The sequence below is a fragment of the Rhinolophus ferrumequinum genome, chromosome 22, assembly GCF_004115265.2.
Source record: "Rhinolophus ferrumequinum isolate MPI-CBG mRhiFer1 chromosome 22, mRhiFer1_v1.p, whole genome shotgun sequence".
NCBI lineage: Eukaryota > Metazoa > Chordata > Mammalia > Chiroptera > Rhinolophidae > Rhinolophus > Rhinolophus ferrumequinum.
The window spans coordinates 49,188,095-49,211,062 of record NC_046305.1 but is presented as its reverse complement, the minus strand read 5'-3'; the positions used below and the strand labels follow the sequence as shown (position 1 = coordinate 49,211,062).

The 22,968-nt window shown below is 37.7% G+C and overlaps 1 protein-coding gene across 1 annotated transcript; it reads left to right on the top strand.

Moving 5' to 3' along the window:
* SEC22B (SEC22 homolog B, vesicle trafficking protein) lies at nt 1-18,333 on the top strand. Its single transcript, XM_033093718.1, has 5 exons — nt 1-233; nt 6,649-6,758; nt 9,400-9,560; nt 11,519-11,665; nt 16,350-18,333. Exons 1-5 carry the CDS (start codon nt 159-161, stop codon nt 16,502-16,504), a joined length of 648 nt encoding a protein of 215 aa, XP_032949609.1. The 5' UTR covers nt 1-158; the 3' UTR covers nt 16,505-18,333.
* The last annotated feature ends 4,635 nt before the right edge of the window (nt 18,334-22,968 follow it).

Genomic DNA, 22,968 nt, shown 5'->3' with positions numbered 1-22,968 from the left:
TGAAGCTCGTTTCCGGCCACCTCAGCGGGAAGCAGAGACGCAGGCAGCTAGTTGGCCCTTGGGGAACTAAGAGAGGTGTAACTGTTGTAGCCGCGGAGGAAGTCAGGACGACGCCGACGGCGGTGAGGGCCAGTGTTGGGTCCCTGTAGCCTGTGAAGATGGTCTTGCTCACGATGATCGCCCGAGTGGCGGACGGGCTCCCGCTGGCCGCCTCGATGCAGGAGGACGAACAGGTGAGCTATCAGGTTCTCGCGACCCCAAATCCCTGCCCGAGTGCTCTCAACACCGGATTTCTTCTTGGGACGCGGGAGAGCCTTGCGACTTCCCAGGACTCCCGACCCCTCTGCAGTGCTCGTTGATCTTTTGACAGTGGAGAGATTACCTGTTAGAAGGAATCTGCCCTGAAAGCGGAGGTAGAGTTGGGTGTTACCTGTTTCTTCTAAAACAAAAGAAAAGTCTGGAGACGGACTAGGTCCGGCTGGTTGCGATCACCCAGTGTCCTGCAACTCTTTAGGGACTTCGGTAAAATTCAGGATTTCTCGTTTTTGTTGCTGATCAAGTTGACAGACGGCTCCTGGGTTAAATCAGCTCCTTCAACTCTTGCACCTGATCCTTGACCTAGCTCGCTGGCATCTTTTGAAAGTGGGTGAGGTAATATTGCCACATATAGGTATCTGTTTGAAGTTCAGTGCAGTACCTTCTTTCAAGGTTATCCCTAATTCCCACCTCCTTCAATAAATTCCTGCTGTTGGAATTATAACCCCTGTGTTATATTCCTGTTAACGCTTTGTACCTTTATCTTACTATTTGCCTTTGTCTTTTAATACAGTTTCCTAGCAGGCAAACGACAGATCTTAGTTCATCTTTGTGTTTCCCGTAGCTTTTACAAGAGCAGCTCTATGCTTGTAGGTGCCCAAAAATGTATTAAATTGATTATTAAAAAAACAACTCCAGATATCTTGAAAGGGAGCTGCTTTGTGCCTTAGAACCACAAGGGAAATTTCTGATGTGAGACAAGTTTCTGGAGCAAGGTGGGGAGGTCCCTGAAGAAGAGAGGATGAGAATGAAATTTTTATAACTTAATCATGTTTATTTTACTTTCTCATACAACCTAACTAGTTAAAAACAAAAACAAAACAAAAAAATAACTCAAGGCCTGAAAAAACGATGAGTTGTAGAAAAATGATTTTGCATATATTTTTCTTGGACTTTTCATTCAGATATTCATGAAAATAAGCTTATTACGCACATCTAATATGCCAAGCATGGTGCTAATACAGGGAATTAGAGGATACAGTTCCTACTTTCATGGAGTTTACAGTTTAGTGGAAAAGCCAGATAAGTAACAATCAGTTATAATGTAGTGTAACTGCTATGGAAGAGGAAGAAGTGTCTGTGGTTGAACATGGAAAAGGTATCTAAGTTGATTTTCGGAGGTCAGGAAAGTCTTCTAAGAAGAAATGACATCTAAACTCACAGTTGCATCTAGAAATAGTGAAAATTCTTTGGTTATATGCCTTTTTAGGTTTGATATGGAAATATGTTTACTTTCAGTTTTGGAAGAACAGTGACACAGATTATGAAGTTGCCGGTCATGACAAGTGAAATGTTTTTTATTCATTCAATAAAAGTTTAAACAGTGATATAAAATGAAAAAACAGCATGCCTTGAATTTTCAATTGTGAAATGCTTTTCTCTCTTCCAATTTGTGAAGAATTTTCTAGAACCACTCTGCAGAAGGAGTAAAAGTGTTAAAATGAATGCAGGAGCATGATTTGAAGAAGGGAGATGGTATGGGGAAATTTTCCTTCAGGGTGTGTCATTTGACTGAGAAATAGTTTTCCTAAAGGGCGGAGAAATCTGGTCAATTTCCTAATTGCGTTGAATTCCAATGTGGGCAAAGAATACAAAGTAGATTTGTTGTCTACTTAATATTAGTAAGCCCTTATTCTCTGACTTGCTACTTTGTTGAAAAATTAATTGACATATTATTGTGTGTTTCTTAATTTAATTCCAAATTAGGTATTGGTCTACCAAGATGGATTGCTTTATTTAATTGCCAAGGAAAGGAACTTGACACAAAAATATGTTTGTGATTGTAATTCCATGGTGATTTCCTTTAGAAATGTTGACTTTGAATGATAAAGTCCTAAACCTTTAAAAGTTACAAAAATATCAATTCTAGGCTTATTGTTACTATTGCAATAGTATATAGAACATTTCTAGAGTGCCTGCTACATATCGAGCACTGTATTGTGCTAATCCTCTGAAGTACGTGATTTCATTCAATTTTCATACTAATAGGTACTGTTATGTCAGTAGCACTACTGGATATCACGACCAAATAGTTTTATAGTTAAGTGCCTTCATTGTTCAGGCCAAATAATTCAATGTACTTTTTCAGTTGTTTATACTGATAATAGATATCGTATTTTAGGTAGTTACTGTGCTAGTTCGTGTACGAGCTGCCTTGTAACTGGAGATGATTGGTTATTCAGATAATACAATAGAAAGTCAAATAAAAAAATGATATAGGCAGAGTATCATATGCACTGTTTCCTCCCTGCTTAACTAGGAAGGTAGGTAGGCCTAGGGCAGGTAGAGATGAACTTACCTCTTCAAACCTAGATGCTCTTACTAATAATCTATTTTTTTCTTCCTTTCTGCTGTTTCCTCTTTTCAGATGTTTGCAATTTCTTCATCTACCTTTCTGTTCTACCTCAAAACGAACCATATTCTCTTCTCTTTAATTTTGCCCCAGCTCTGTGGACTTGAGGACACAGAGCTAACCTAGCTGACAGCAGGGAACTCCACAAATGCAGATAGGCTATTTACAGTGAAACTTCCCCCACCATTGAGGTCTGATTAATCACCTTACTGTAATTGCTTTTAGAGGAAAAGGCCTTACTGCTGGCCTTTGACCAGCTGAGTTCAATAGGGGTTTAAAAATGATAAGAGTTTAGCTAAACATTCTTGTAAAGGCTAAAGATGGCACAGCATTTAATATAACTACCGTGTTTCCCTGAAAATAAGACCGGGTCTTATATTAATTTTTGCTCCAAAAGACGCATTATGGTGTATTTTCAGGGGATGTCTTATTTTTTTCATGTACAACAATCTACATTTATTCAAATATAGTCATGTCATCTTCTTCTGGAACATCATCATAACGTACTAAATGTGTCTGGCTGGCTGACAATCTTAACTGGGGCTTATTTTCGGGGTAGGTCTTATTTTCAGGGAAACACGGTAGTTCAGCAGTCCTAGGTGACAGCAATAAAAATTGTGGTTGCGTGGCAAATGACTACCCTGTACTTACTATATTATATACAGAACCAAATCCTAAATACGCTACTGGGTGACTGCAAATTCATTTCAATTCATTACATTAATTTGTCCAGACAGTCCCATCCTCCTCATTATTGATTTACTAGCGGGTATCTTTCTGTTCCAGTGTATACAAGGTTCAAGCCTGTTCTGGATGAAGTAGGAAACAATTAGGACATCTTCTCTAACTATTTTTAAGTAGACTGGCAGATCCTTTGTGACTTTAATCGTGGCAGCACACTGAGGGTTTATCTGTAAAGCAGTGATTATGTTGTTTTGTGAGATCTAGATCAGAGGGCCACGTGGCTTTGGGAGTATTTCCTATGCATTAGATTTAATGTCCAATGGTAAGACACCCCGAAGGTGGACCTGCTAGCACTGAAGCAGTTTTCTTGTAGAGCCGGTACAGCATGCTTAGGAGCAGAGCTCCAGGGCCAGACTGCTTGGGTTCAAATCCTAGCTGCTTTTCTTGATGGCTCCACCTCCTTGGGCAAGTGGACCTCTCAATTATAAAGTAAACTTTAAGATGCTCACCTGCCTGGAGCTGTCAGAAAACTTATGCTTAACATCGGAGGCTGTGGTTATGTTTAAAATGGCAACGTATGAGTTCTATGATTTAATTGGTTTAAGGGTGGAGATTGGACATGAGTAGTTTCTTTTTTTTTTTTTTTAAAGATCTCCAGATGATTCTAGTGTGAAGCCAAGGTTGAAAATCATTAATCTTATGTTGATATTATTTCTTGGCACTTTAGTCGCATTTCAAACTTTACTTACATTCCTTTTATCGGTTGTTGTAGGATCAGAACTCTTCCAAATGACACATAATGGCAAGTACTGTTCAAATTTAGGAACGTAGGATATTGTTCACTAGTTCTAAGCATGTGATAGTATTCACTCTCCTTTACTGGCTGACCAGTGATGGAAAACAATACATCTATAAGCAATATTGTTTAATATGATAATGGTAATATAATGTTAATTATTTTAAAGTATTATTAACATATAAAACTATATATACATATATACACACACACAAATGTGTGTGTATATATATATGTATTGTTATAGAAATATTTCTCAAGTGAACAGCATTATAATAAATCATTGCCGTAAGGACAGCACTGAATAAGTATACAAACCAACACTTCTAATGGTCTCTAACTCCCCTGCTTCACTTCACACTTATTTACTTCATTATTCATATTTAAATTTTCAGTTTAGCATTTTATTTTTATTTGAGTTTTTTTATTGAGGTGACATTGACATATAACAGTACATTAGCTTTAGGTGTACAACATAATGGTTCAGTATTTGTGTACACTGTGAAATGGTCACTTCAATAAGTCTAGTTAACCATCTTTCACCACACATAATTACAAGTTGTTTTCTATTTTTTTCTTGTATTGACAACATTTAACATTTACTCTCTTAGCAATCTCCAAATATGCAATACAGTATTATTAACTATAGTCACCAGGCTGTACATTTATATCCCTATGACATTTATTTTATAACCGGAAGCGTGTACCTTTTGACCACATTCACCCATTTCACCCCCGCAATCCCCTTCCCTCTGGCAACCACCAATCTGTTCACTGCATCTATGAGCTTGTTTTTTTGTTTTGTTTTTATTTGTTTTGTTTTTTAGATTTCATATGTAAGTGAGGTCACATGGTATTTGTCTCTCTGACTTATTTCACTTAGTGTAATGCCCCCAAGGTCCATCCACGATGTCGCAAATGGTAAGATTCCATTTTTTTAATAGCTGTGTATATATACCACATCTTTATCCATTCGTCCATTGATGGACACTTAGATTGTTCCCATATCTTTGCTATTGTAAATAATGCTGCAGTGACTATAGGGGTGCATATATCTTTTCAAATTACTGTTTTTGTTTTCTTCGGATAAATACACAGAAGTGGAATTGATGGATCATATGGTAGTTCTATTTTTAATTTTTTGAGGAACCTCCATACTGTTTTCCATAATGGCTGCACCAATTTCCATTCCTACCAACAATAGGGGGAAAAAAGGGTTCCCTTTTCTCCTCATCCTCGCCAACACTTGTTATTTCTTGTCTTTTTGATAATAGCCATTCTAACTGGTGTGAGGTGATATCTCATTGTGGATTTGGTTTGCCCTTCCAGTTCACCGTTTTAAATATAGCTTAGAAACCTATACTTGTACATTGCTTATCTGCCACTTACACAGTTTTATTACTGCTTCCTTGTCTTTAGTCTTAGCTCAGCGGTTCACTATCTAGAATTTTAAGATTTCACTTTGCATGTTCTCAAAGTTAGATCTCAGATCCAGTCCCTGGGCGAACCTTATATGAACACTTTTCTATTTAAACATGTACTTATTAGACATCTATCAAGGGGAAACTATATTCTGTCATTCAAACCAAAATAAATAATCCAAAAATAAAATAATTCCTTCCCATCCCATGGCAAATTATTTTTCTCCCAGTATGTAGGTGAATAAATAATGTATATTTACTTCCCATTCTTCACGTACTGCTTTTCCCTCCTGGGTCTAGTACATTAGTGAGGTGTGATTTTTCTCCTTTTGATAACACTGTTATTTCCCCCCAGTACACGTTTTTCCTTTTTTAAAAAAACAAAATTGTAGAATCATTTATAAATTGTTCAGGGAAATATTACCTGTAATTCTAGTATCTGAATATTATTTTCATTTTGGTATGCACATATCCTTTGCTACCTAGACTTTTGCTGTCCAAACTTGGGAACCAAGTAGATTTATTCAGTAGAGGCTATCTTGATTTCCCAATCTTTGTCCTTATTCTTGTTTGTTTCTACCTACTTGCAGGTACAGTGATCGTAATAATTTGCAGTCATGGGTGAACACATTTAGTTTTGCCGAAATGCTCAATACTGTGATACTTTGTGGAAGAATTTGCTTGATATTCCAGCGTAACAATGAGATTCATCACTTGTTTCCGGGATTTTCTCCTGAGTATAGAACACGTGTAGTTCTGTGCCAGTGAAATGGGTTAGGAGGAGGCACTGACCTAACAGGAAGCACCTTGGGTTGAAAGTTAAGAGTGCCTTAAATATGGTTGAAAAATATACTTTTGCTTCTTTGCAGATAACTAGTGTGATTCTCTTAAAAGAACTAAGAGTTTCTTCTTTCTTTTTGTTCTAAAAGTAGGCCTTTGTTTGTTTGTTAAAATGAATCTTACTAACTTGTAAGTGAAGGACCTTATTCACATAGTGTCCTCATAATCGGATGCTTCTCACTAATTCACGCAGTGTTATTTTCGTGCAAAATTCCTAAAAGGAAGGTGTCTTCTTTCAGTCTGGCCGAGACCTGCAGCAGTACCAGAGTCAGGCTAAGCAGCTCTTCCGAAAGTTGAATGAACAGTCCCCAACCAGATGTACCTTGGAAGCTGGTGCCATGAGTTTTCAGTGAGTATAATGCTGATTTCTTTGTGATCATCTAAGTATGACATATAGTAAATGTAAGTAACACTTGATGAGAATGGTAACAGTTTTTTAAAAGTAAAGGTGACTTTAAGGGAAACAACTTCTCTGGCTCTAATTCTGCAAAATGAAAATCTTGGTTTGTTTATTCAACTTGCATACAATAATGTAACCTGTTACCCTGTGTCTAGTAAATGCTGTACCCGTCACGCAATGACATAACTTTTTGCTTTAGGAGCTTCTTGGAGTCAGACACTTGTAGGTTAATACATTTGCTCAAACATTTACTAACAACGTAACCTTGAAGAACTCACATATACCTCTCCAGGCCTCAGTTTCCTTTACAAAATAGGGACAATAATCATAATTTTGTGAGGATAATGAGGGAATCCATGTGTATCTCTTAACATCTTGCCTGGCACATACAGAAGAATCAATAAGTGTTAGTTATTATTTAGAAAAAAAGGAACTTGTAAAAGATAATTGAAGAGCAGCTCAATCAGTAGTTATAGATAATGCATCCAGCTGAGAGAGGGATCAAAAGGACTTAATGGACTTCAAATTATCCACAAATAATTGGTATTAATGTTTAATACATGTCAAGCTTGAAGGTGATAAAAAAAAAGAGAAAGGACAAGAAGATCAGAGGGAAATTAAAAAAGGATTAGTTGAATAACCTTGCTATTCTAGAACTCAGATACTGAGATAATACAGACCTGGGAGCAACCTGCTGTGTTTAACTTAAAAGGGGAAAAAAACAAAACCCTCCACCCATCAAAAACAAGCAAACAAGTGTACAAAACCAAAACAAAAACCTTGGCCAGTTGGTTAAGAAGGTAGTGGATATTAAGTTTCCTAAGGTAGTAATTTGCACAGTATATTAAACATTTTTTATAAATTTAATTTTTAACATCAAAAAACATGATAGGCACTTAATTATATAGTATCTTTCTCTCTGCCATGGGTTAGGAACAAAAGACCTAGGAAAGTTCTCATGGAATTGAAAAGAGATTTTCTTTTGCTTGGTTCCTTTAGGACCTTTATAATCTTATCTCATCCTTTATTTCCATCCAGGAGTTAATTTCTGAAAGATTTATTCTTTGCCAGACCATGTATTAAGTCCTGTCTTCTATGTCCATAGCTTTTAATGAGCTCATACTTTCATTAGCAGAGAGACACATATGCAAACAACTATACTAGAAAACCGTAGGGCAAGAAATGCCATCATTGGGATATAACTGAGATACTTTGGGGACAGAAAGAAGGAAGCAATAAATTCCCTACTGTAGGGAATCAGTTTGAAGAAAGGGGAGAGAGGGAGGGAGAATACAGAGAAATTTCACAGAAAAAAATTATAGTAGAATTGAGCATGTGAAAATTAACAAGGTTTCTCCAGTTACATCAAAGAATATGACAATTAGAAAATACAATCTAAGTAGAAGTCCACGAGGACATGAAGGAACCTAGCTTGTGGGAGAACAGCATGTCATTGGTGTGTTAGGATATATGATGGAATGAGGCTACACTTGTCTTGGAGGGCTGCAAATGCTGTACCAAGGGATGTGATTTTGTTTTCTAGGTATTAGGGAACCGCTAGAATTTTTAAGCAGAATAATATGGTTGTATTTACACTTTAGGAATAAAACTGGTGGTTTAGAAGATGGTCTAGACTGAAGGCAAGGAGACCAGTTAATTCGGGTGCGCAAGGAGGAGATAGGGCAACAGTATTACCACCATCGTCATCATCATCATTATTTTAAAGGGCCTGAGAGACCCTATAATAGACTATACACACTATGGATTTCTAGGATGCCTTAGGAGGCATGGAGAAAGGGCAGGGCCGGGGGTATGTGTAACGCTTTGGGCCCTTGAACTCCTACTTAAACGAGTGAACTTCTGATTTTATTTGCTATTTATATTGATTGTTCTGAATGTAATTTTTGCTGAAATAGAGTACTGTGGCTACAAAGACATTTGAAAACCACTGTGTAACCTAACCTCTTTCCAAGAATATTTCAGATGTGGAATCATGTAGCCCCTTCCAGAATACCCAGGAGCTCACTCTCACAAGAGGAAGTCGGTTCTGTGACTGGATAGTTTCCAGTTGATACGGAGTTGTTCTACCCTAGAAATTAGGGGGTGTTACTAGTCCTGAGGTCATTCTTTTCTGTGCCCAGTAAATATTGTGGCATTAACTTTCAACTGTTGGGTGTCCACAAAACATGTGAAACTGAAAAAAATTTTCAGTTTCGCTGTTTTTCTTACAGCTGGAAGGAGTTTAAATATGTGTATACTAACTAGTTTGTCATACATAATCAAAGGATGGGTGGAATTTTCCAGAAAAAGTCTTAGGTGTTAAGATACTTTAGTTGAAGAATTATGTAATAAATAAACAATTTTAATAAACATGTCTAAATACTCCTTTGGAAATGGACTCCTAATAATGGGAAGGTATTTGCTTTCTGACTCCAAGAATTTGTGGTTTGAAATTGGCTTTCTGATTCAGTTAGCCTCAAACGGCTTAGGTTGGAATGTTTTCAAGTTTGTATGCCACCGAGAGAAGCTGCTTCACATTGTTGGAGGTATTGTTACTCTACAACCATTTCTTGCTTTTTTGTCTCTCCAGCTACATTATTGAGCAAGGGGTGTGTTACTTGGTTTTGTGTGAAGCCGCCTTCCCTAAGAAGTTGGCTTTTGCCTACCTAGAAGATTTACACTCAGAGTTTGATGAACAGCATGGGAAGAAGGTGCCCACTGTGTCTAGACCCTATTCCTTTATTGAGTTTGGTAAGTTTTTGCTCTTCACCTCTCAATCACAAAATACGGAGAAGCTGTTTGTTACACTGATAAAATTTTGACACAATTTCACTGATGTTTACTTACTGAAGTTTGGGATTCTGCCTCTTCCATCTCTTTTTGTCCTTTTGAATGAATGAGGCTTCCTTCTCTGGTCCTTTGATCTTTTCCCCATAGAACTTCTTGCCCTTTGCCCTTTTCTGTTATTTGTTTTAATTCTTCATTAGGGTCAAAAACTGTGTCTAAAGGTCTGCTTGATTGACATGTAATAACTGAGTTTTTCTTTTCCCCAACACACACATACCACACCACATATTCACAGTAAGCCTCATTATTTGGAAATGAGAAAGAATGGTGTTTAGTTTCTTTTAGGAAAATAATATTTTTTTTAAAAGTACTAAAAGATATGTGGTCTTGGGGGGGGGTGACATTTACTACATGAAGACTATGGTGTCCAGATTTGTACAAGATTTATAGAAAGACGCCTCAATGGTCAGACCTGTTGAAGTATCTAATGGCAATAGATCAAAGGAAATGTCCTCAGTACAGTAAGTAGAGGAAGTAAAAACAACTATGATCAGACTACATCACTGACATTTTTAGTTAAAAGAAGAAATTGGTTTTCACGATCTCTGAGTTTCTGAAGTGTTTAAAGTTTGCCAGATAAGTAGGTCGTCTCGCTTTTTAGAAATAAAGAAAAATTAGCAAAACACGCCAGTGTTTCATAAGTGTAAACTCTCCAAGTGCTAATTTTTTTTTAATGCCCTGTTTTTCAATTTTTACTTTTGCAGACAATAGTGGTCCAGTAAACCCAAGAAAAAAAAAATAAGACTATTGTCAAGGTCATACACGAAATAGTTGGTACACTCAAGTTAGCTTAAAGGATTATATACAAAGATATGAACAGGTTATAGGTGAACCACAGGTACCGAGACCGTAACACGGTAATTGTTACCATCCCTGGGCCTGAAGAGATGAGAGAAAGGAGCAGTTTCTGGAACGGGGAAGGAGAAAATTTACAGAGAAGGCCAACTTGAGCAGTAACTTTTAGGGAGGGATACTGCCAGCCCAAAGAGACTTCTCAGGGAGAAGTTAGGGGAACAAATACCCTGATGTCGCTGTTCTCTCTTCTTCCCTACTCTGGGGGCTCCCCCATTGACAGAAACTAACTGGAAGCTAGAGGGCAAGGAGCCCACTAATGGAATCCCTTCAGGTCAGCTTCCCAGGGCAAAAACAGGGTGCAGAAGGATGGAGAGGAGACCTAAAGAGGCAAATGAAGGGTATCCAGCACAGGTAACTTAAGATTTTTTGCCAAACGTTAAGAATGTGATTTTTAATAATAAGTCATTCTTCTTACAGTTCTGAGAAATATAGACATGGACTAAACATGAAGGAGAGTGCAGTTTTATAGTGGTATTTGGGGAAATTTTGTATCACATGTTTGCTTTACCTGAAATTTATGAACACAGTGAAATTGGGAATGTATTATATGTTAAAGAAAATACTTGAAGACAATTTTTTCAACTTATTATGATAGAGTGACTCTTTTGCCATATGAGGCTACAGAAATGCTAGGTTGTTGTCAGCATCCTTTTCAGGGAATGAGTAGAGTTAATGAAACCCTAAGGGTCCAAGGACTACAGTTTGAAAATTTCTGCTTTCAGGAAAGGCTTGATGTAGTGGGTCTTAATTTCTCTAGGGATCCTGATAGCAGTTACTTCTAAATTGAAGGTGTGCAAAGCGCATTTCTCCTGAATGATCATCTAATTATATCTTTACATTTTACAAGTGAAGAAATCAAAACTCAAATCTTGATACTACACTCCTTCAGCAGTGTAGCTAACCATGGATAGTTGTGATCCAGGACCAAACTCAGAACTTCCTGTTCCCTACTTCAGTACTTTGATGGACATGAAACAAGTTAATGATCGTTTTCTTCATCCTTTTAGATACCTACATCCAGAAAACCAAGAAGCTCTACATCGACAGTCGTGCTCGGAGAAACCTAGGCTCCATCAACACTGAGTTGCAAGACGTCCAGAGGATCATGGTGGCCAACATTGAAGAGGTGTTACAACGAGGGGAAGCGCTCTCAGGTATCTAAATGCAACGCAAGCCTTAGGAAGAAGGGGTCTCGTTTCATAAGCAAGGATAGCTTCTTTGGGGGTACCTTCTATGTCATCAGGTTCTATCAATCACTGTTAAGAATTCACCTCTCAGAAACAGATTACATTACAAAGCTTCCAACATGAGGTGTGATCAAACAATACAGTGAATGTGTAAATTTTTAAAAATTTATTATAGTAAAGGACACATTGCCATTAATCCCCCTCAAAATACTACCCCTCACTTCAAACACACTTATCCCATTGTTCTTGCCACTTTCTGAAGCAGTTCTGGAAGTCCTCTTTTGTGAGTGTCTTTAGTTGTGCTGTCATAGCTGCCTCAATGTCCTGAATCATTTTGACTTTGGGGAAGAGCCAGAAATCGCATGGTACCAGATCTGGTGAATAAGGTAAATGAGGACCCACTGTAATGTTTTTATTTGACAGAAATTGCCGTATACTAGAAGTGATGTGTGACACGGAGCATTGTCATGATGGAGGATGATTTACGGCACACTTTAAAACACACCTTCACTCAACCGTACCTCACACCCGACTGACTGCACCGAACAAGTTGAAACTTGTCACACACTCTTACTACTGTGTTTCCCCGAAAATAAGACCTAGCCGGACCATCAGCTCTAATGCATCTTTTGGAGCAAAAATTAACATAAGACCCAGTCTTACTTTAATATAATAGAAGACCCAGTCTAATCTAATCTAATCTAATCTAATTAATAATATAATATAAGATAATATAGACCGGGTCTTATTTTAATATAAGACCGGATCTTACATTAATATTTGCTCCAAAAGACGCATTAGAGCTGATGGTCTGGCTAGGTCTTCTTTTCAGGGAAACATGGTAAGGTTCGACACGCCGCTTCCTGTATTGAAGATCCCTGCCTTTCCGTTGGATGGCACCCAGCAGCAGCATTCACCATATTTTGTGATCGCAATAGGAAGGCTCTGTGTCCCACATTGTTTCTGGTACGGCAGTTTCTGTCAAATAAAAACATTACGTGTGTCCTCATCTGCTATATTTACCAGATCTGGCACCGTGTGATTTCTGGCTCTTCCCCAAAGTCAAAATGACCATGAAAGGTAAACGTTTTGAATCTATTCAGGACATCAAGGCAGCCATGACAGCACAACTAAAGACACTCACGAAAGAGGACTTCTAGAACTGCTTCAGAAAGTGGCAAGAACCGATGGGATAAGTGTTTTCAAAGCGAGGAATAGTATTTTGGGGGGGATTAATGGCAATGTGTCTTTTACTGTAATACATTTTTTTAAAAATTTAAACATTCCCCTATTTGTTGATTACACCTTCTATGTGTGTTTTCCTCGCATGATTAGTTTTTGTTGAGTTGGCACAGTGTATCTCGTTCCATATCAGAAGCAATTACTGTTTCCAAGATTACTACAAAATTAAGTAAGTACATATTTACAGAAACACAAAAGTTAAGGGAAATGAAAAGAAGAATGAGAGGAAATCATCAATTGTAGTGGTTTCCTGAGTAGCCACTTGCAAATGTTATAAAATGCCACTTTCAGCACAAATTCCTCTGCTGAAAAACTTTTAAAACCTCTGACTGCAAGATAAGATCTGGTCTGGTCTATTCAGTCATTATTAGTGAGTACTTGTAACACGCCAGGCATTGTGTTTTCTATAATGGAAGATAAGGAGATTACAAATGGCTCTCATTCTCCCTAGTTCAAATATTCTGGCTCAGTTAGGGCCACTTCTCACCGTCTTGGACCTGTTCTTGAAAATCTAGATAAAATCTGTCACTCTGATCCTTACAGCCCACATCACATTAATCTCTTGTGTCCTTTAAACTCGTAAACCACTTAGCTCCATGTGGTTTTTAGCACATAACGGGGGTGCCTGTGTAAATATGTGTGTGTGTGCTTATTTACCTAATTTACTCCAAAATATATGTTATTACCTAATGTTACCTAAGTGTTTAATGTGGCATATATTCTTTAAAGGTAGTGATTAATGTTTCATGTCTTTTTGTTACACTTCTTTTATTTCTGTCGCAGTAATGATCACAAGTAGAAGCCTTAATGAATATTTCTCAAATTCAGTCTTGCTACATATTCATGAATAAATAGGTTTGCCTTTATAATATACTGCACATTTTAACCTATAAGTAGTCAGTAGTTGTCCCAGCATATAGCTTCACAGTCTTTCAACATCAAATTTGGGGTGAGTGACTGCGTAAATTTCCATCATAACAGACTTACAGTTTCTACCTGGGATAAAGTAGACCAGCACAGGAATTTTTTTAAATCCAAAATTTATATATTGGTCAGTCTATCAACTGTGTAAATTCTCCTAACGCTTTGTTGGTTACTACAAAGCTGATATACTGATTGAAAAAAAGTACATTTCTACCCTCAAGTAACTTTATCTGATTGGGAAGATAAGACCCATTGTTACAGAATAATTTATAGATGGTATAAGGGAACAAATATCAATTGAACGCTTTCTTTGTGCTGCGCAATGTGGTAGGGGGAGTTTATATACATCTTACTCTTTAGAGTAATCCCTGGGAAGTGGGTGATACCAAACCAGTTTTACAGAAAAGCAGAGATCACAAAAGTTAAGTCGCTTACTAAATAAAGTCACACTGCTAGTGCCTGGCAGAATTGTTAGCCCATGGAGTCTTTGTCCATTTTAGTGTATGATAGTTTTAAATCGATATCTAGACATTGAGAGCTATAAAAATGTTACAGGAAATAGATAAATGTGAAATGAACAGGAACAATTTCTTGAAATTTGATAGGAAGGAGTGAAGAGTGGGATTTTAAGAAGAAAAAGCCTATCTGAACAGAGTATATTTGAAGGACAGTGAAAAGATTAGCCTACTTCAAAAAATGTGTTCTTCCTCTTTAAGCTGCTTCAGAAAAAGAATCCATCTTTTATGGCTTCTTTTCTTTCTAATTTTTAAAGTGTGATAGCTAATCTACTTTGTATTTAAGACCCAAGAGTAGTTGGTATGAGTTCTTTCAGCAAGATCAAATTTTATATGGCCTAAATATATCTGTTTCTTTTAAGCCACGGGATTTGTCTTTTAATTCAAAAGTGTCACTGTACTAGACTGTAAATTTCACAAATGCAGGGATCATGTACATTTTGACCATCATTTTGTCCTCTATCCTATACAGTGCCTATAACATAAGTATATGCTAAATGACTTCTCCAAGCAGTAGCTTTGTCGTTATGATATCCTGTGTTTCTAAATGTTCCTATAGAAAGGAATTCAATTAACTATTACTTATTTCATAGGACCTAATACATGTTCCCCTGCCCAATTATTCTAAGCAGATTTAGATTCAGTTAGCAAATATTTGTTGATTGAGCACTTGACTATATGCCAGACCCTGAGCTGGGCACTGGAGATATAACAATAACCAGTAGTTGAAAACCTCTGTCCAGTGGATTATATGCTCTAGTAGACTGGCTAGAAAGATTCCTCCCAGCATTGTCATGGTTATTTCTCATCCCCTAACTGTTTTTTTACATGACTAGGTGTTTTTCTCACTCACAGGACAAGTTGCTAATTTAGAAGTTGTTGTCATGCCTGTCTTATTAAGAAATGCCACATTTCTCAATCCAAATCCGTCACTGTTAGGCAACTTCAAATATTCCAAAAGCATTCCCCAAGGAAGAACAAACAAATTCAGATTGCAACATAGTTTTTCAAAAATTGAAAGAAGTAAAAAGTGTGATCAGAATTCATTTATGTCAAACTGAGAATTTGTTTTTATTATTAAAATAGGCCATATATTTTAGTCCAGCCTACCCGTATCTATCTGGCTATTTCTCTCAGTGCTCAGTTAACAATTAGAAGATAATGATATTACAGATGTCCTTGTAGAAAAAGAAAACTAAGGTTCTAAAAAGCTTAATTGAGTAGATATTGGTGGTTTTCTAGCACCTGCCATTGTATTTTAGTTACAACTTTCCTATGTCTGTTGAAATATAATTTCTGATAACTTTAGCTTGATAATATAATAGCCTCTACTGTGTGAAGAATCTTAGAAATTTGGCAGCAGTCACCATAGAGATACTGCTTACTACTCAGTGTCTGGGTCATTGAATTTTCTGGTTACTTGAGTCTTATTTTACATGGATTATTTTTCAAAGTATGAGAGAATGTGATATAGACCATTGAAGGATTATGAAGAGGATTAATGTCAGCTCATGTTTCTTAAATGTTTCCCATAACTGGCCTTGTGCTCACGTGACAGGCATTCTCATGTAGTCCCCTGATGTAGTTGGTGTTATTATCCCCATTTTATAGATGAAGAAACTGGCACTTTAGAGAGGCTGAGTTGACCACCGTCTCAGGGCTGGTGCCCCTGAGCTTTGAACCAAAGACTCTGAGGCCAGAGCCTGCACTCCTAACCACCTCACTACAGAGCCTCAAGAACTGGAACATAATTTGGTGTGATCATTTTTAAATGCATTTTAGATTATACAGCACTTCAGGATCATGAATTATTCAGTACATGCAACCTTACCCTTAAAATAAAAATGATAATTTAGGCTTCATGATTGTTTGGTATAGTGCCACTCATTTGGGTTATTTATATGCTTACTACATCTGATAAAATACTTCCAGGGGACTAATGAATGTTTTCTGTTTTTCCTCTTTGACAGCATTGGATTCGAAGGCTAACAATTTGTCCAGTCTGTCTAAGAAATACCGCCAGGATGCCAAGTACTTGAACATGCGTTCCACTTACGCCAAACTTGCAGCCGTGGCTGTATTTTTCATCATGTTAATAGTGTACGTGCGATTCTGGTGGCTGTGAAATAGTGAATGCAGTCACTGGCAAAGGAGAACCTAGAACCCGGCAGGTGTATGTTTTCAGGAAACTGAGCTCACAGAGACATGTATTAGAATCCAAGTGGCATTTCTGCCTCTTAAGACCTTGCAAGAAAAGACATATCCTGAAAATGAAAGGTTACACCTCATTTAATAAAGCTTAACCCTATGTAGAAAGCCTCTTTTTGGGGGCAGAGGCTTTCTCAGGGTGCTAAGCCATGTATGTTAGGGAACAGTAGATTGTTTTATTTTGTTTTTTCCCTCCCAGTGTTTTACATTTTCAAAACAGCACTGACTGGGGCATTCTCATTCTCTAACGGAGCCATCAGTGAGATTTGGGTTAAACAACCTGTAGAAGCAACAGTTTGAAATTCCTTCAGAGAAGGCAGCCCTTTGGGAAGTGTGTTTGACTCTATATAATCAACATTCCTTTTGTCGGTGACATTTGTGATTTTCAGTAACCTGAGTTTTTGATGGCCTGTGAAACAAGACTCCAATATGTGAAGGTTCTTTGCTGTGCTGCAAAGATCGTGTCTGTTGGCCCCTACAGGAAGTTAACCTTTGTCGTTTTCCTTTTATATTTTGCTTATTGCACAATTGCTTTAGGGTTAAATGAATTGTATTAAGATGCCTTGAAATTCTATTATAGCACTCCTTGATTAAGAAGCTAAAATGTTTTCTGTTACTTATTCCTTAAAAGACATAAATTACTTTGGGACATTCTGAATTTTATTTTTCAGCATCTGGTTTATATTAACTAAAGAGTGAGTATAGCATACGGTTAGCCAGAGGCCCCTGACTTAGGAGAAGAAAGACTCAGCTTGTAAGTATAGCTTTGTCCTGCCCCTTTCTCACTTTCTACACTACAGTTGTCCCCACTGTCTCTTCCTCCTGCCACAGTTTGCTAACATTTTTTTAAATTCTTCTGTGCCCAGTAGTTTCATGTCCCATAAGCATCCTCTCACGATAGTCTCAAATTTCAAAACGGAGACTGTTCAGCTGTGTAGTTAATTAAATTTAGGTGTTTGAAGTGTGACTATTCAAACTACTAAATACATTTATCTGAGAAAGTCTCTGAGAGCACCTCACACCTGCTTCTGTTTATATAAATTCTCTGAGAATGTTCTAAAGATAGAGGACTCATTTACAGTGGCTTCTGTTAACAAATAAAAGTACCTATGATTTTTCCCTTTTTTGCTCAGGGATAATGGGGATTTCCTTTTACCTTCTGAGATAGAATTTTTTAAATGGGAGAATAGGCCTTTTAAAAATTGTCACAAGGGTCTGCAATATAACCTATAACTCCTATATATACTGCAAATATTTCTTTAAATTGTACAGGAAAATGAGCCAACTTCTTACTTCTTAACATCTTTGGAAAGCCAGTTAACCAGTGAGCGATTTTATATCTCTGTGGGGTCATCAAAACTACCATTCTGATTGCTGATAGAGGGGGAAAAATTCTATTTCCTTATAACAAGGCAAGGAGAAATGCTTATTCTATTCCTGATGATTTACAAAACTAGAATAAATTTTTTTTCTTTTCATTTTGAACCCAAATCTGCTAATTGGCATTTTGTGCATGCAATATGAAGTGACTTTGTATAGAGAATAAGTGCTTTTAAGTCCCTAAAAGACTGGTCCCTGAGTAATGATGTTGATAATAGAAGGCTTTGAAAGGCTGAAAACCTAACTAGTGGCACCATAGCATTTGGTGCTTCTATAGGCGTGGGGAGTGGCAGCTCGTTGTTGAGAGTTGCATGCTGTAACCATGTGGTCAGCAGTGAAATAAATACTTCTAGAATGTTCCCTTCAGTGTGGAGTTTTGTTATCTAGTTTATTTATGTACACGTATCCTAGGTACACTTCTACCTAACCTCATGGGTTAATTATAAAACGAGAAGCATGGGGTATGGGATGATGAACAAAGGACTAAGAAAGTGGTTTAAGATTACAATGGTAGGAAAATGAGAGAAAAGACTCATAATACAGCTCCTACTTCTGTTCTTTATTAGAGGTAGAGGGAAGGGAAGATCTGACTAAATGAAATGTATCAGCAACCAAACAGACATCTAAACTAGAACGGGGTAAGTATGTACAGGGCTATTGGGGGCACATTTAGAAAGGACACCTAATACGGGAAGGAGCGTGGTAAGCACAGGAGAACGGGGTACTCTAGACTGTCAATGGCTTGTGCAAAGTCAGGAGTTAGAGTGAGGCATGTTTGGGGGATTGTGATTAGCTTGGGTCATCATAACTTGCAGGGTAAATGTAGGCATTTGAGACTTGAGGAAGAAGAGCTAGACTGGTGTCATAAAGGGACTTGTCTACCATGCTCAGGGGCACAGACTACACTAATGTCAGTGGCAAGAGATGGCATCAGATGTGTACTAGTTTCAAGTGGTCAGTCTGGCCCTAGTGTAAAAGATAGAGAGGGATAAGCCTAGAAGTAGAAAGAGGAAACTGAGGAGCTGTCAAAGGTAGAATGAGACATAGAAGACAGGTTTCAAAAAAGGAGTTACCCCAGGTACCAAATAACATATTTACATTGTAATTTCTTTGTTAGGAACTTATTTCATTCTCACATTGACGTTTTAAAGTAAGGAATATTCACATGACCTGAATGGAGAAACTTTACAAGGGGTACCGCTCTGAGGCACAAAAGAGTTAAGTTATTTATCCAAAGGCGCAGAGCTTGAAAGTGATGGAGCTAAGATTCGAACCTAGGGGTAGTTTGGCTCCAGAGTCTGCTTTTCTCCACCATACTGTACCAGGAAGAGGTCAAATAAAATGAGTACCAAAAAGTGTGTTTTCAATTTAGCAATTAGGAACTTAATCACGTAGGCAGAGGTCATTCCAGAGAAGTGGGGACAGACGACAGATCTCAATAGGTTGAGCATTGTATGAAGTAAGAATGTAGAACCCCTAACAAGAAGCTTTTCTGGTGGTTAGAACACTGAATTTCCTAACATGCCTTAATTAAGAAATCTCACAAATGTTAAAATAGCAATATTTAGCAAATATGTTCATTGAAATGTCTAACAGTGGTTCTTAAAGCTTTTTGGAAAATCTTTGAAAATCTGAGGTTTACCGCAGAAAAACATTCATGGCTACATGCTTATCAAGAATCGCAGCCTATGTCAGGGAATTCAAGAACTCCACAAAGCCTGCTCATGACCTAAGTGGTCCATGATCCCCAGTTAAGATCCCCAGATATGTAGAATGCAGAACTCAAAGGTAAGAACCCAGAAACTTTGAAAAATGTCCAGCTCTGGTGAATTGGAAGAATTCTAGTTTGAATTAACTTTGTACATGAGACGTATTCTTGAAAGATTGTGTACAAAAAAAAAAAAAATTCTATCATATTTTTCTGTAGTACATTTAGGGATCTGGTTGTACAGAAAAAAAATTTTTTGGTCTCAGTTCTTCAAAATCACATTTAAGGATCTTAAATTTTACATTTTCTACTTTTATCAATAGGAAGTCTTGCAAAAGGAAGTTAAGTCAAATGGGTGATTATTTCTGCGCACACAGTGTTTAATAATACAAGTAAAAGAAAACATCTCATAATTCAAATTCCCATCTTAGTGATTGAGAGTTTTCATGACTGAGAGCTTGAATATTGGTGGCCACAGTTAAAGCTTTTTGTTTGGTGTTAGTAGCAGGACTGACTGTGCCACCTGGTGGTTTTGGCAGACAGCGCAGCAAAAAGGTGAGCAGTGATGTATGCCGTATTTCCCCAAAAATAAAACCGGGTCTTATATTAAGTTTTGCTCCAAAAGACGCATTAGGGCGTAGTTTCAGGGGATATCTCTTTTTCATGTACAACAATCTACATTTATTCAAATACAGTCATGTCATCTTCTGGAACATCGTCGTAATGCATTAAATGCGTCCCTGTGGCTGATGATCTTAACTAGGGCTTATTTTCGGGGAAACACGGTAGATGTTACTATTATACTATAATTGCCCATTAACTGATTGGACCAAAGAGCTTGTAGCATGTGTGACATCGTTTGAGACAGAAAAGGCAAACAGTCACATCCTATTATTCATTACAGAGAAGCTGGACCCAATAGTATAAAACTCGCAAGCAATTTAATCACTCAATTCTAATAAGGTTTATTTCAAGTGCTGTAACTGAATGTGTTAGATTAGAAAAACTTGGAAACTTGACTCCAAATGCTATCAAGACGTCCAGTATTTCTTCCTCCCATAACCTTCATTTGTTGAGCGCTATGTTCTAGGCATTTTCCATGGATTGTTACGGTCCTCATAACCATTTTCCCAGCTTGCTCAAGGCCACATAGCAAGTTGAAGTACTTAGGTTCAAATCCAGGACTACTGGATACCTACCCAGGATACCATGGTGTTTACTCGTGCATCATGTAAACAAGTGTCTAATTAAGCACTGCCACTTTGCTTTGTGCTGTCAAGTTACTAGTTTGCTGCTTCCTTTTTTTTTTTGGAAACGTATTTATTACTTTTTTGTTGTTGGTTCTCCCTGTGTTTTAATGTTTTTTTGCTCTTGAGTTCTTGTTTGCCCTTTGGTTTGAATTTTTCATTTAATCTCAATGTTAATTCAATATTTTTTTTCTACATCTAATTCACTTAAGGTTTAGCGGAGCGATTTTTAAAATAGACTCCCTTTCCTAATCCTTTTCCCCATTCTCTTTTTCCTCCACTTTTTATCCCTCGCTTCATTTATCCCTTTCCATTTTACTTCATTTCCCTAGATGCTGTTTTTATTGGGGACTTAATGCAATGCTTTAAGTTTGCTTCTTTAAGCAAGAGCTTCAACATCAACTTATATTTACTCTTTCTTTTTTACCTTAATTTATCTTGACTTTTACTGATTTTGTAATACAGCGTTCTCTTATTAATCAATGCAGCTATGCCCCTGTTTTAAGGAATGCTTTATAAGGACTCAGACATGGCAAGAATTCCCCAAGAACAAGCTCCTTTAGTTTGTCTTCTATATTTAGGGCTTCAGCTATCACTTGTATTATTGATAACTCCGGAGTATACCTGTCTATCCTCAAACTTGAGGTCCAGACCTCAACTTTTTGCTGCTTATTGGATATCTGTTTGACTATTCCACAAATACTTAAGTGCCTCTAAAACATCTTATTGCCTCCATTCCATTACTCTCAAAGGTAAGATCTAACCCATGCTTCCTACTGTATTTCAGTCGTTAGGCATCACCTTGCCATCCCTTTACCTGAGCTACAAGGCATGAACTGCATTTGACTTCCATGTTTTCTCCTTCCACCTCTCAACTGTTCACCAAAATCTGTTCCTAACAACCACCAAAAATGTTTCTTATCCTTCACGTGCTTTCCCTTTGGCCTTAGATTCAAGCTCATTAACTTTAACGTGGACTCTTGCAATAGCCTCCTTACTGCTTTCCTTATACGGGTCCCTTTTCAACCCAGTACTACCATGTTAATACCATACGGTGTCGTAAAGAGCTAATCACACCCCGTTTTCTCTAGTAAAAGGTCACGTGTGCCAATGTACCTTCCACAATCTGACCCCTTCGTACCATTTCAGACGCCCTCGCCACTCTCCATCACCTGGTTTCAGCCACACGAAATTATTAGCTGTCTCTCACCAGTCATGTACTTTACCTTGCTCATGGGTGCTTTCTCTCCAAAACGTCTTGTTTGTGTACCTTACCCCTATCCTTTTCACTTGCAACCTCTTAAAGTTCTGCTCATCTTTCAAAGAAAGCTCTACTGTTCCCTTCGGAAAGCTTTGCTAATGTTCTCACATCCTCCTCACCAACCTGGGAGACGTTAAGGTTTCTTCCTACCATCGCAGCTTGTTCGTAATTCTAGCATGGAACCTACTGGTATAAAATAGCCGTCGGTGTGTACCCATTTGACTCTTTGGCTATAGTACGGTGTGAGGTCCCTGAGGTAGAGACCAATTTTATTTATGTGTCTGAGTCCTTGGTACTCAGTCCAGTGTGGGAGTACTCAGCAAATATTTGCAGAATGAGTACACTGACTTACAAACATTCATGCACAACTTTTCTGGCACTGACCTGTTGTGTAAGCCATGGATATACACGTATAATTTGAACGAAAGAAAAAGTGGGGTAACATGGCATAGGCCTAGTAGGAGAATGGGAAAGGAAAGAGACTTAGTGTTCCCAGAAACATTAAAAAGAAGGAGAAAAGAGGACCAACAGGAGGATTCGGTCCTATCTGTTTATATAGCGACCACATTGGATAAGAGGAAGATAATAGAGCAAATAAAATCAATTCATTAGCGCAGACACAATGGAAAGGTAAGAGGGTGAAGAGGGACGAAATTCAGCATGGAGACAAATTAGACTTGAAGGGAAAACCCAGTCAGATAGCCTGGCAGGTCTGTCTGGAAACGTTTCCAGTTGACCACATGCCTATCTATGGTTGCTTTTTTGTTGTGTGGATAATCGTAAAT